The sequence below is a fragment of the Amblyomma mixtum genome, chromosome 2, assembly GCF_055824585.1.
Source record: "Amblyomma mixtum isolate Tamu chromosome 2, ASM5582458v1, whole genome shotgun sequence".
In the NCBI taxonomy this organism is placed as follows: domain Eukaryota; kingdom Metazoa; phylum Arthropoda; class Arachnida; order Ixodida; family Ixodidae; genus Amblyomma; species Amblyomma mixtum.
The window spans coordinates 282,530,442-282,542,749 of NC_143013.1; the positions used below are offsets into that span (position 1 = coordinate 282,530,442).

The 12,308-nt window shown below is 46.9% G+C and overlaps 2 protein-coding genes and 6 non-coding genes across 8 annotated transcripts; all 8 read left to right on the forward strand.

The window, feature by feature from the left end:
• Positions 1-1,682: 1,682 nt before the first annotated feature.
• Positions 1,683-3,098, forward strand: LOC149364222 (uncharacterized). The gene has a single exon (XM_089570054.1). It carries the CDS (start codon positions 1,761-1,763, stop codon positions 3,096-3,098), a length of 1,338 nt encoding a protein of 445 aa, XP_089426180.1. The 5' UTR covers positions 1,683-1,760.
• A 434-nt stretch (positions 3,099-3,532) lies between these two features.
• On the forward strand, positions 3,533-3,614 carry TRNAL-AAG (transfer RNA leucine (anticodon AAG)). The gene has a single exon. It is a non-coding gene; the product is annotated as a tRNA-Leu (tRNA).
• Positions 3,615-3,894: 280 nt separating this feature from the next.
• LOC149364224 (uncharacterized) lies at positions 3,895-5,102 on the forward strand. The gene has a single exon (XM_089570053.1). It carries the CDS (start codon positions 3,918-3,920, stop codon positions 5,100-5,102), a length of 1,185 nt encoding a protein of 394 aa, XP_089426179.1. The 5' UTR covers positions 3,895-3,917.
• A 3,733-nt stretch (positions 5,103-8,835) lies between these two features.
• Positions 8,836-8,917, forward strand: TRNAL-AAG (transfer RNA leucine (anticodon AAG)). The gene has a single exon. It is a non-coding gene; the product is annotated as a tRNA-Leu (tRNA).
• A 245-nt stretch (positions 8,918-9,162) lies between these two features.
• On the forward strand, positions 9,163-9,244 carry TRNAL-AAG (transfer RNA leucine (anticodon AAG)). Its single transcript has one exon. It is a non-coding gene; the product is annotated as a tRNA-Leu (tRNA).
• Positions 9,245-9,489: 245 nt separating this feature from the next.
• TRNAL-AAG (transfer RNA leucine (anticodon AAG)) lies at positions 9,490-9,571 on the forward strand. Its single transcript has one exon. It is a non-coding gene; the product is annotated as a tRNA-Leu (tRNA).
• A 245-nt stretch (positions 9,572-9,816) lies between these two features.
• On the forward strand, positions 9,817-9,898 carry TRNAL-AAG (transfer RNA leucine (anticodon AAG)). Its single transcript has one exon. It is a non-coding gene; the product is annotated as a tRNA-Leu (tRNA).
• A 930-nt stretch (positions 9,899-10,828) lies between these two features.
• On the forward strand, positions 10,829-10,910 carry TRNAL-AAG (transfer RNA leucine (anticodon AAG)). Its single transcript has one exon. It is a non-coding gene; the product is annotated as a tRNA-Leu (tRNA).
• Positions 10,911-12,308: the final 1,398 nt, after the last annotated feature.

Genomic DNA, 12,308 nt, shown 5'->3' on the forward strand with positions numbered 1-12,308 from the left:
TCTTGGACTTTTCGTTGACGGGGGAAAAGTGGCGTTTGGTTTGTGTCTATGCCCCCAACAATGTCAATGAGAGATGTATTTTCTTTGAACAACTTAATCAGTATCTGCCTTGTGAAAGAAATGTTATTCTGCCGGGAGACTTTAATTGTGTTTGCTTTTCGGAGGATAGATCGAAAGTGGCCTACGTACATGATCGAAGCGCCGACTTACTTAGGTCCTTGGTGGATGACTATAACTTGGAGGATGTAGGACACACTATAACAAGCGGCGGGCGGCCACAATTCACTCACGCCCAGCAGGGTAGTCAAGCAAGGCTTGACAGAGTTTACGTGTCCCTAGCTCTAATCCCCCACTGCAATAGCTACAATGTTATACCTGTTTCATTCTCTGATCACAGCCTCGTAAGTTTCGTCATTGGCAATAAGCAAAAGCAGCCACGATTTAACTGGCACCTGTGGAAGTTGAATGCTAAACTGCTCAATGATGAACCCTTTGTTAAAGGAGTTGAAGGAAAATTAGGGCGGCTAGTGAATGATGAGCCCGAAAATTACTCGGCTGCCTGGGAACAACTTAAAAATGAAGTAAAGATGGCAGCGATTGAAAGAGCAAGCATCAAGCGTCGAAATGAGATGAAGAATGAGAAAGCTCTGCAGCGCCAGCTAGAATACTTGTTAAACGCTGTGAGTTTGGAGCCTGAAAAAGTGGCAGACGAAATAAGAATAACCAAAAGTGAACTTGAGGTGATAGACAATGAAAGATATAAGGCAGCTATGATTCGTGCACGAGGTGAACGATTATGGCTTGGGGAAGCACCGAATAAACGCACTCTTACTGACGAGAAAAGGTATGCATCAAAAAATGAAATCAAACAGATCCGCAATAAGAACGAGGTGACGGGTGAGCAGAAAAAGATAGAGCAGGCGTTCGTGGAATATTATCGCGAGTTGTTTAGCAACGTTACTCGTGTCAGCGAGACTTTCATCACAGAATTCATGACTGGTATGCCAAAGATAGCAGATGACGTCAGGGACAGTCTTGAGGAAGAGATAAGTGTCCGCGAAATCGAGGCCGCTATCGGCGAACTGCCGGCAGGAAAGTCCCCTGGACCAGATGGCTTAGGAGCCACATTTTACAAAGCGTTCGCCCATCAACTAGCATATGTGTTGCATCGCGTTATCAATGAGGCGTATAAAACAAGGCGGGTGCCACCGTCCTTCAGAGCTGCTCATATCGTCTTGATTCCTAAGACGGATGATCGTGACAAGCTGCTGTCAGTAGGTTCATACAGGCCTATCAGCCTTACGAACACCGATTACAAAGTGTTTATGAAAGTGCTCGCGAAGCGGGTGCAAGGTGTGATCAAGCACTTAGTTGGGCCGCATCAAACATGCGGCATCAAAGGTCGAACAATCTTCACGAACACTCACGTAGCCAGAAATGTGTTAGAATGCTGCGACGACATGGACGGCCAAGTTGCCATGTTGCAACTCGATTTGGCGAAAGCTTTTCACAGGGTGTCACACGAGGTCCTTTTCTGCATATTGAAGCATGCAAATGTAGGCAGCACAATTTTAGAAGGTGTAATGATGGCCTATCGCGATTGTTGTACCCAGCTCATAATAAATAAGTCACTAACGGAAAGGGTTCCAGTGCAATCTTCAGTAAGACAGGGATGTCCACTGTCTCCTCTCCTGTTTGCTATATATGTCGAACCCTTTTGTTTAGCAGTAATTCATAAAACAGCAATACGAGGTTTCAGAATGCATTCTACTGAGGTAAAACTGTTGGCGTATGCTGATGACATAGCCGTATTCTGTCAAGATCGCGAGAGTGTGTTGGAAGTGGTCAACCTCGCTAAGGCTTTCTGTAAGCTGACGGGCTCAGAGATAAACTGGGAAAAAAGTGTTGGTATATGGCACGGTAACTGGGACATCAAGCCAGAAAGGTTTGCTTGTACGACATGGACAGGCACACCTACGACGTATCTTGGTGTGCCATTCGAGCACTATCAGGAACCCGCAAGGTACTGGAGTGATGCAACGGAGAGAATGAAGGAAAAGACGGGAAACTGGCAGGGTCGCGGCCTTTCAATGTTTGCGCGTGCCTCTGCTTGCAATTTGTTCTTGATAGCCAAAGTTTGGTATGTGTTGCAAGTGCTGTGTATGACCCGCGCAAATGTGCAGAAAATGCATCGGGTTTTTGCTCTGTTCATATGGGGCTCAACTTGGGAGAGGGTGAGTCGTACCAACCTTTTCCGCTCAGTCCGCGATGGAGGCCTGGGTCTTTCTCATTTGTTTATTAGGCAGATTGTGTCACGTTTCTTTTATCTGCGCGATCAAAGCGACAGTTTCTTGCGCACAGTAATACAAGTTCGACTTGCGAAAGCGCTTCCTGAATTTATTGTGACTACAAGTGATATAAGATGTCGCCGTGTGACTGGTTACTTCCATGAAATTGTCGTTTCCCTCCGCATGTTGCATTCAAGGTTTTCAATGGATTACCTCTGCTCTGTTACAAAAAAGCAACTGTATGCAGACTTAATTGAAAATCTACTGCCGACACCAATGTACAGGTCTGTTTACTGTGGGGGCCCAGGAAAGGACGTTTTAAAACGGGTTAAAAAAATGCCCGTAAGACCTTCAGTCAAATCCTTTTTCTTTAAGCTGCACACGAACACACTACCCGTAAAAGCATGGCTAGATCAGAAAGGGATATTTGTACCCTGGACAATTAACTGCTTACTCTGCAAAAAACCAGAAACTATTGAACACGTTTTTATTGACTGTTGGGACCCTATATTCCATTGGGACATACTGCAGCGAACTCTAAAGAAACAACTTCCAATAACGCCATACGGGATCCGGTTTCTCCCAGTCAAGTGTGATGAAGGCATTCCCTTTGATATGTTCATGCTACTGGGCCTCCACAGTCTGTGGCAAACCAGAATGGCAGTCCGCCATGCAGATGTTAATGTTCGGTCTGTACGCGAAAATTTCATTCAGCATATGGTCTACATGAGAGAAGTCTATCAGGCGTTACCCGAACCCCCTGAGTGGATTAATGTATTTGATGGAATGGTGTGTCTGAAGAAATTTTGACTGTATTCCGCCAACCGAAGCCAGGCTGGTGTGTTTTGTCAGTATATTGAGCGTCATGATACCGGTAATAAAGAAAAAAAAAAAAAAAGTAGCGTGGCCGAGCGGTCTAAGGCGCTGGTATAGTGCCTAGAATATTCTAGGCACTATAGCGCTGGTTTAAGGCACCAGTCTCTTCGGGGGCGTGGGTTCGAATCCCACCGCTGCCAGAATCTTTTGTTTTTCCAAGTTTATTCAAAGTTGCATTTCAGACTCGTTACTGCGGTTTAATTCAATCGGAAACGAAATGTCGCATTCTCTACTGATATACTTGCTTGACACGTCTTTTTTCTGGCCGCTCCTTTTGTCCAGAAGTACATATTCCCTGGCGGCTTAATGCGTACTGTTCTATTGCGCTATTTGCAAGAAGTGATGTAGATAGTTTCGTGTCTTTTATCGGTAGCGTGGCCGAGCGGTCTAAGGCGCTGGTTTAAGGCACCAGTCTCTTCGGGGGCGTGGGTTCGAATCCCACCGCTGCCAGAATTTTGTTTTCTCAGCTTATTCACCGAAAGTTGCAGTTCAGCGTGATTACTGCTGTTTAAGTGAATCGTAAACAAAATGTCGTATTCTCTGCTGACGCAGTTAACGCCTCCTGGACACTTCTCCCCTTTTTTCTGGCCATTTCTTTTGCACACAAGTACAAATTCCCTGGCGACTTAATACTGTTCTATGACGTTATTGGAGAAAAAGAACGAGAGGTGTAGACAGTCCTGCGTTTTTATCGGTAGCGTGGCCGAGCGGGGATTCCATTTCCGGCCACCGAGCGTGACGGACGTGTGTGTCATGGGCTCCGTAGGAGCGGCTTCAGCGGCCCAGCAGGGCCGCGGTAACAGGAATATTGCTTCAGACAATGAGTACCAAGTTGTTTTGCCTAGTTTGCCAACAGGGCGTTTTGTTTTGAACACCGTTTTTCTACACTGTGATGTTAGGGCCCGCCCGTATCGGGCAGAAGATTTTCGCGATGCGCTCGCCGAGTTATCGCTCCTGCCGGAAGTGATTGCCCTCGGAGCCTACCGCATGAGCCATGTGTGGGCGGTGACTTTCAAGGACGAAGATGCGGTGAAAAAGATTGTCGGCATGGGTGAGCTGCTGGTGAAAAAGTGCCGCTGTATCGTAATTGATCCGGCCAACCAGGACGTTCGCATGAAAGTGCATTGGTTGCTACACAGCGTGCCCGACGACGACGTACGGTTTGCCTTCGAGCCGTACGGGAAGGTCACAGACGTCGGCCGAGAGCGGTGGCGGGTGCATGGCCTAGCAGATAAGGGCTCAACTACCAGACTGGTCACCTTGAAGTTGAAGCCGGGCGTAAAGTTGGACGACCTGCCGCACCAGGTGAGCGTCGCCGGAGAGTTGGCCCTCGTGGTCGTGCCAGGTAGGGCTCCGCTCTGCCTTCGGTGCCGTGGCACGGGCCACATTCGTCGCGACTGCCGCATCCCCAAGTGCAGTGCGTGCCGACGCTTCGGTCATGAGAGCAGCCAGTGCGAGCGGACGTATGCCAGCGTAACAGGACTGACAACCACCGACGACGCCTCAAACCTGCTCATGGACGAGGCGGACATGGAGGATGCAGCATCGGTGGCAAGTGCAAGAACGGAGGTAGCCGAAAATACGGTGATTCCACTGCCGCAGCAGGAGCAACCCGGAACCGAAGCGGTTACTGCAGAGCAGCATCAACCGCCTTCGCAGGATTCTTCGACAGCTGTGAGCGCCGAGCTGAAAACCTCAGTTGATTATGAAGCGGCTCCCAGCACCTCAGAACCCGAGGTTATGGACATCCTTAGCGCTTCAGCCAGCCTGCTGGCGGGGAAACGACCACACGACAAGACCCTTAGCGTTGGGACGAAGGAGGACGGCGGGGGCGGAGACGAGCCACCCACCAAAGCCCCAGGTATGCGGAGGTCTACCTTGAAGCCGCGACCGAACATTCCGGTCGATTCGCGGCAGGCGGGTAAACCGCCCCCGTAAATTTAGTTTGTCCAGCTAAGGTGGGTTGGGAGGGGTTTCCGTAAACGCCATGGCCCTCATCATGAGCGGTTCGTTTTTCGTGTTCGGGCTTGGAAAGAGGTGCCAAGTTTACTTGGACTGTCCTTTTTTGTTGGTTAGAGTTTCTTTTTTTTTCCTGGCCTTCGACGCGCTTATCGCCACAGTATCATGACCACAGACCCTTGGGCTATTGTAATGGGCACCATTCTACCGTGTAACCATGGCGGTTAATATCGAAAGAGCGCTACGGGTAGCGACGTTAAACGTACGGGGCCTTGGAGCAAGACGACGACAATGTCAGCTTAGTCGCCTTCTCTTAGATAATGACTTACATATAGTGGGAATCCAAGAGACAAAAATTGAGAGCCAGGAGCTCACCGACCGAATGGTGTCCAATTTTCGTGCTCATTTCGATGTGTGTATTTCTCACGCGATTGGTGGATCAGGTGGTTGCGCCATATTCATACGCAACAACTTTGGAATCTGCGTGCAGTCAGTATTTTCATGTGACAGTGGACGCCTCTTAATCGCTGATATCGTCTTTGGCGAATTGGAGTGTCGCGTCATCTGTGTATACGCGCCGAATATTGACATGGAACGGCGGGCATTCTTTGAAAGGCTTGAGGCGTACCTAAACTGTCAGAAAGTGATAATACTGCTAGGCGATTTTAACTGTGTTTGCAATGTTGATGACCGCGCAAAACATTCGCGTGTTCGTGACAAGAGTGCAGAATTTCTTAATACACTTGTGCACGAATATGACCTTGAAGACATTGGTAGCGTTTTCGCCAGCGGTACTCGTCCGCAGTTTACACACTTCCAGCAAGACAGCCATGCAAGGTTAGACAGATTATATGTCTCTGCCGAATTGATACCAATGTGTAGCGAGTACGAAGTGAAACCCATCGCATACAGCGATCACTGCTTGGTAACGGCCGCCTTTGGAAAGACGCAGAGGAAACGAATCTTTAGCTGGGACTTGTGGAAAATGAATGCGCAGCTGTTGGATGACGAAGCTTTTGTCGACGCTGTAACGAAAGAACTGAAAAATTTGACTGCAAGCGAGCCAGAAAGTTACGCCATTCGTTGGGAAGATTTTAAGCAGAAAGTAAAAACAATGGCTATTGAAAGAAGTAGTGTCATTCGACGCAATCAGAAAGAAGCAGAGACAAAGCTTCGCCAGCAACTGCAGTTTTTTGTTAGTATGGAGAATGTCGAACCTGGTCTGTGTGTTAGAGGAATAAAGGAAGTGAAAACTGAACTTGAACGGATAGATTCGGAGAAGTACAAGGCGGCAGTAGTGAGATCAAGGTCCGAGAAGCTGTGGGCGGGAGAAATGCCAACCAAGCGGGCTCTCTCAGATGAAAAAAGATACGCATGTCAAAAAGAAATCCGCCAACTAGCTATAGGTGAAAACGTCACGTCTAACAGAAATGAAATTAAGCATGCGATTGCCGAGCACTTTAAAGAAATTCTAAGCCATCCACGGGACCTTAAAGATTGTTTCCAAAAAGAATTCCTTCCGTTGATGCCAAAGCTTGACGAAGAAGTAAGGACACAGCTAGAACAACCAATCACACCAAGTGAGATAGAATGCGCAATAAATGAGCTGGCAGTCGGGAAAGCACCTGGGCCGGATGGCTTAGGGGCCATTTTCTATAAAACCTTCCGGTCTGAGGTTGCCCAAGTTCTTTATCACGTTGTTAGCGAAGCGTATGACCAGAAAAGACTACCCTTGTCCTTCACAACCTCGCATATCGTGCTAATCCCGAAGAGTGATGATGCTCAGAAACGTTTGTTGCCAGGCTCATATCGCCCAATAACTCTTGCTAACGTCGACTATAAAATATTCACCAAAGTTCTAGCAAAGCGACTGCAAGGTGTTATTAAGAAGTTGGTTGGACCACACCAGACTTGTGGCATTAAAGGCCGCACTATCGCGACGAATGTGCACGTGGCTCGAAGCGTGCTCGAGTGTTGCGACGTGCTGGGCGATCACGTCGCGATGATGCAGCTTGACCTGGCAAAAGCCTTCGACCGTGTCTCGCACGAGGCATTGCTCTGCATACTTGAACACACAAATGTGGGCAGTGTGATTACGGAAGGCGTCACGATGGCGTACAAAAAATGTACAACGCGTATTATTGTTAACGGTGAGCTCACTGATAGCTTGTGCGTGCTCTCGTCGGTGAGGCAGGGATGCCCCCTTTCACCACTGCTGTTTGCCGCTTATCTTGAGCCACTCTGTCTGGCGATGGAACATAATGCGCGCATAACAGGTTACAGACTACAGGCTGCCGAAGTCAAAATTCTGGCGTACGCGGATGACATCGCGGTGTTCTGCGCCAGCAAAGATAGCATTAGAGAGGCAACTAATGTCGTCGAAAAGTTTTGTGATGCGACTGGAGCCCAGATAAACTGGGATAAAAGTCATGGCTTCTGGCATGGCGATTGGGTGGACACACCAGAAGCCTTTTGTCGGCTCACCTGGTCAATGGTGCGAACGCAGTACCTTGGTGTGCCTCTCGGAAATTATCGCGACCCTGAACCGTACTGGAGGGATCAAGCCTTGATGGCTAAAGAAAAGGCGAACGGGTGGCAAGGCAAGCAACTGTCGATGTTTTCTAGAGCCACTGTCTGCAACCTTTTTTTGATATCAAAAATCTGGTACGTCATGAATGTGTTGTGTGCGGCGAGGATGAGCATTCAAAAAATGCACCGGGTTTTTGCTATTTTTATTTGGGCCTCGACTTGGGAGCGGTCCAGTCGAACGAATTTGTTTTTGCCTGTAAAGAAAGGAGGTCTTGGCCTGGCTCACTTGTTTCTGCGACAAATTGTGGCACGCTTTGTTTTTTTACGGGATCAGAATGATATCTTCCTGCGCACAGTTATACAAGTAAGACTGTATAGACTTCTGCCTGGATTCGTAGTCTCGTCTGTGCAAAATATGTGCGGAAGGGTGACTGGATACCTGCATGAAGTTGTTTTATCGTATAGGCTGTTGAATGTACGTTTTTCCCAGCAGTACCTGTCAACCGTTACAAAGAAAAAACTCTACAGAGACCTTGTAGATGTCATGCTCCCTGTACCTTTGTACCGTTCTCCACATCGCGGTGGCCCAGGACAGGACGTCCTAAAAAGAGTGAAGAAAATGCCTATACTACCGTCCGCCAAATCGTTCTTTTTCAAGTTACATACAAACACCCTCCCAGTTAAGACCTGGCTTCACGATAAAGGACTCTTCATTCCCTGGAACACTGACTGCTTTTTATGCAAGAAACCCGAAACAATAGAACACGTATTTCTAGACTGCTGGGACCCGATCTTTCATTGGGATGTACTCCAAAGAACTTTAAAAAAACAGTTACCCCTGGATCCGTACGGCATACGTTTCTTGCCTGTGAATCCCTCAGAGGAAATACCTTATGACCTCATTATGGTCCTGGGCCTCCACGCGGTGTGGAAAACACGAATGCAGTTTGAACACGCTGACTTGGTTGTTCGCCCGGTTCGCGAACATTTCATTGAGAGCGTTGTGCGCTTAAGAAATGTGTACAACGCACTGCCTGATCCACCACAATGGATAACTGTACTAGATGGATTAATGTCGCTCAAAAATTTTAAAGTCGTGTCGGCCGAAGTGTGGCCGCCATGTTTTATTTCTTGTAACCTCTTGATTTGTACGTCAAAATCGGCAATAAAGAAAAAAAAAAAAAATAGCGTGGCCGAGCGGTCTAAGGCGCTGGTTTAAGGCACCAGTCTCTTCGGGGGCGTGGGTTCGAATCCCACCGCTGCCAGAATTTTTGTTTCCTCAGCTTATTCAACGAAGGTTGCAGTTCAGCGTCATTACTGCTGTTTAATTGAATCGTAAACAAAATGTCGTATTCTCTGCTGACGCAGTTAACGCCTCCTGGACACTTGTCCCCTTTTTTCTGGCCATTTCTTTTGCACACAAGTACAAATTCCCTGGCGACTTAATACTGTTCTATGACGTTATTGGAGAAAAAGAACGAGAGGTGTCGACAGTTCTGCGTTTTTCATCGGTAGCGTGGCCGAGCGGTCTAAGGCGCTGGTTTAAGGCACCAGTCTCCTCGGAGGCGTGGGTTCGAATCCCACCGCTGCCAGAATTTTTGTTTCCTCAGCTTATTCAACGAAGGTTGCAGTTCAGCGTGATTACTGCTGTTTAATTGAATCGTAAACAAAATGTCGTATTCTCTACTGACGCAGTTAACGCCTCCTGGACACTTGTCCCCTTTTTTCTGGCCATTTCTTTTGCACACAAGTACAAATTCCCTGGCGACTTAATACTGTTCTATGACGTTATTGGAGAAAAAGAACGAGAGGTGTCGACAGTTCTGCGTTTTTCATCGGTAGCGTGGCCGAGCGGTCTAAGGCGCTGGTTTAAGGCACCAGTCTCCTCGGGGGCGTGGGTTCGAATCCCACCGCTGCCAGAATTTTTGTTTCCTCAGCTTATTCAACGAAGGTTGCAGTTCAGCGTGATTACTGCTGTTTAATTGAATCGTAAACAAAATGTCGTATTCTCTACTGACGCAGTTAACGCCTCCTGGACACTTGTCCCCTTTTTTCTGGCCATTTCTTTTGCACACAAGTACAAATTCCCTGGCGACTTAATACTGTTCTATGACGTTATTGGAGAAAAAGAACGAGAGGTGTCGACAGTTCTGCGTTTTTCATCGGTAGCGTGGCCGAGCGGTCTAAGGCGCTGGTTTAAGGCACCAGTCTCCTCGGGGGCGTGGGTTCGAATCCCACCGCTGCCAGAATTTTTGTTTCCTCAGCTTATTCAACGAAGGTTGCAGTTCAGCGTGATTACTGCTGTTTAATTGAATCGTAAACAAAATGTCGTATTCTCTACTGACGCAGTTAACGCCTCCTGGACACTTGTCCCCTTTTTTTCTGGCCATTTCTTTCGCACAGGTGTACAAATTCCCTGGTGACTGAATACTGTTCTATAACGTTATTGGCGAAAAGTACGAGAGGTGTAGACAGTGCTGCGTTTTTCATCGGTAGCGTGGCCGAGCTTGTTTCAGGCACATTGCACAAGCAATGTGCCTGAAACAAGCTCGGCCACGCTACCGATGAAAAACGCAGCACTGTCTACACCTCTCGTACTTTTATATTTGTTTATAATTTATATTTATAATTTATAATTATAATTTATGTTTATAATTTATAATTTATAATAAATATTTGTTTATTTGTTTAAATTTGTTTTATAGACTGCAAAGACGCGATTTTGTTTTGGGATGTGTTGCAAAGGACGCTACAGAAATATTTCCTCCTAAATTCCTACAGTGTGCGCTACCTTGTTGTTTCCCAACCTGACTCGAATCCTTATGATATGATTCTTCTGATTGGACTTCATAGTCTTTGGAAAACGCGCATGCAAGATCGCAACGTTGAACCTGTTGTTTCGCCCAGAATTCACTTTAGCCGAATGTTGCTGCAGGTAACGGACATTTACAAAAAATCGGACTTTGTACCGGATTGGTTTCCTCTCCTGATGCGCTGTATATCTTTACCGGCCTTTTAGTTATAATATGTTACTATTATGTTTCTGCCACGTAGCGCCTACCTAGGTGCTCTGTAAATAGTTGTTTTTGTGTGTGTATATACACACACACACATGTATATATATGCTTTGTATACAAAACCATGTAAATAAATACCATGAAAGAAGAAAAAAAAAAGGTAGCGTGGCCGAGCGGTCTAAGGCGCTGGTTTAAGGCACCAGTCTCTTCGGGGGCGTGGGTTCGAATCCCACCGCTGCCAAATAACTTTGTTTTTCCATGTTTATTCAATATAAGTTGCATTTCAGAATGATTACTGCACTTTAATTTAATCGGAAAAGAAATGTCCCGTTCTCTCCTGATGCACCTGCTGGACACGTCTTCTTTCTGGCCGTTCCTTTTGTCCAGAAGAACGAATTCCCTGGCGAATCACTATAAGAGAAGCCCTACCTCTGTAGGCTCACACAAGCATTTCTCTTAAGCAAAATCGGATACTCATTTCCGTATTATCTCATTCAGCAAAAGGACAAGGAGGCAACTGATAGCGTCATTCGTGGTGCTTACAAGGCAGCACTGGGTATACCCAGTTTTGCCAGCAACAACAAGCTACTAGAACTTGGGGTCCATAATACGTTCTACGAGCTAATTGAGGCGAGCTTGGCCTTCGGCCCGTTGGCGCGGCAACTGAGCTCACAGTCCTTCCCGAAGGTAGTCGCCTGAAGCTCAAGGTCAAAACTTTAGCCAAAAACATGCTACCGGGACGACATGACGACAGACGAATTGCCCGGGCAAAGGCCATATACAAATAGTGTGCGGATGAACTCTGTGCCGTGCATGTGGACGCGGCCAAGCAAGGCCCTGGCAGGCAAACGGTCTGTGTGATCACGCCTCGTTTCAAAATTATCGAAGTAGCGACAATTCATGCCCCCTCCAACAAAGTCGCAAAGGAGGCAGACATAACACTGGCTATTAAGAATCACCGCAGGAAGACAGCCATTAGTGACTAAAATTATGGTAAAAGGACACAACAGTTCTATATACCCTACCATTTTAACAAACTGCCTGCAAAGGTGTTTGGTTGTGATTCTTTGAGGGCTGTGAAATCTGGACTGAAAGCGTGGTTTGAAAGTTTCAAAGAAAGGAAATACTGAGTTGCTTTGTAATTTCTATCTTGTTTTTGAAATTTGTGTTCCATTTATTGACTACAGATTTTTTTTGCTTTACATAATTATCAATCGCTAAATTTGTTGACTGACTATATGTAATATTTCGGCTTTGGGTTATTGCTATTTTTTTTCTCTTATTCTTCTTTTTGGATTGTAAATTGTGCACTTTCAGCGTTTGTATTGACCGCATGCTGTTGTGACTGCCGTGGCCCGCCCACAAGCGCTTGCGCTTCTGCGGGCACACACTATGTACTGTATATTATATCTTGCAATAAAATTCCTGTATGTATGTATGTATGTATGCATGCATGTAAATACGCTATCCCCGGCTATCAAAGAGGCAGAGTGGGTAAACTCACCGCGCCCCTACCCAAAAAATACACACCTCCATCCACCATCAACCTTGTATGAGTGCCGGCCCACTCCGGCTGCTCAGGAAACGAGAAGGCGGACGAACATGCTGGAGGGCTAACCAACCGGACCGTTTACACGAA

What these genes read in the sequence shown, in the direction of transcription:
- LOC149364224 (XM_089570053.1), top strand. Translation starts at nt 3,918, where the DNA reads ATGGGCTCCGTAGGAGCGGCTTCAGCGGCCCAGCAGGGCCGCGGTAAC.
- LOC149364222 (XM_089570054.1), top strand. Translation starts at nt 1,761, where the DNA reads ATGCATTCTACTGAGGTAAAACTGTTGGCGTATGCTGATGACATAGCC.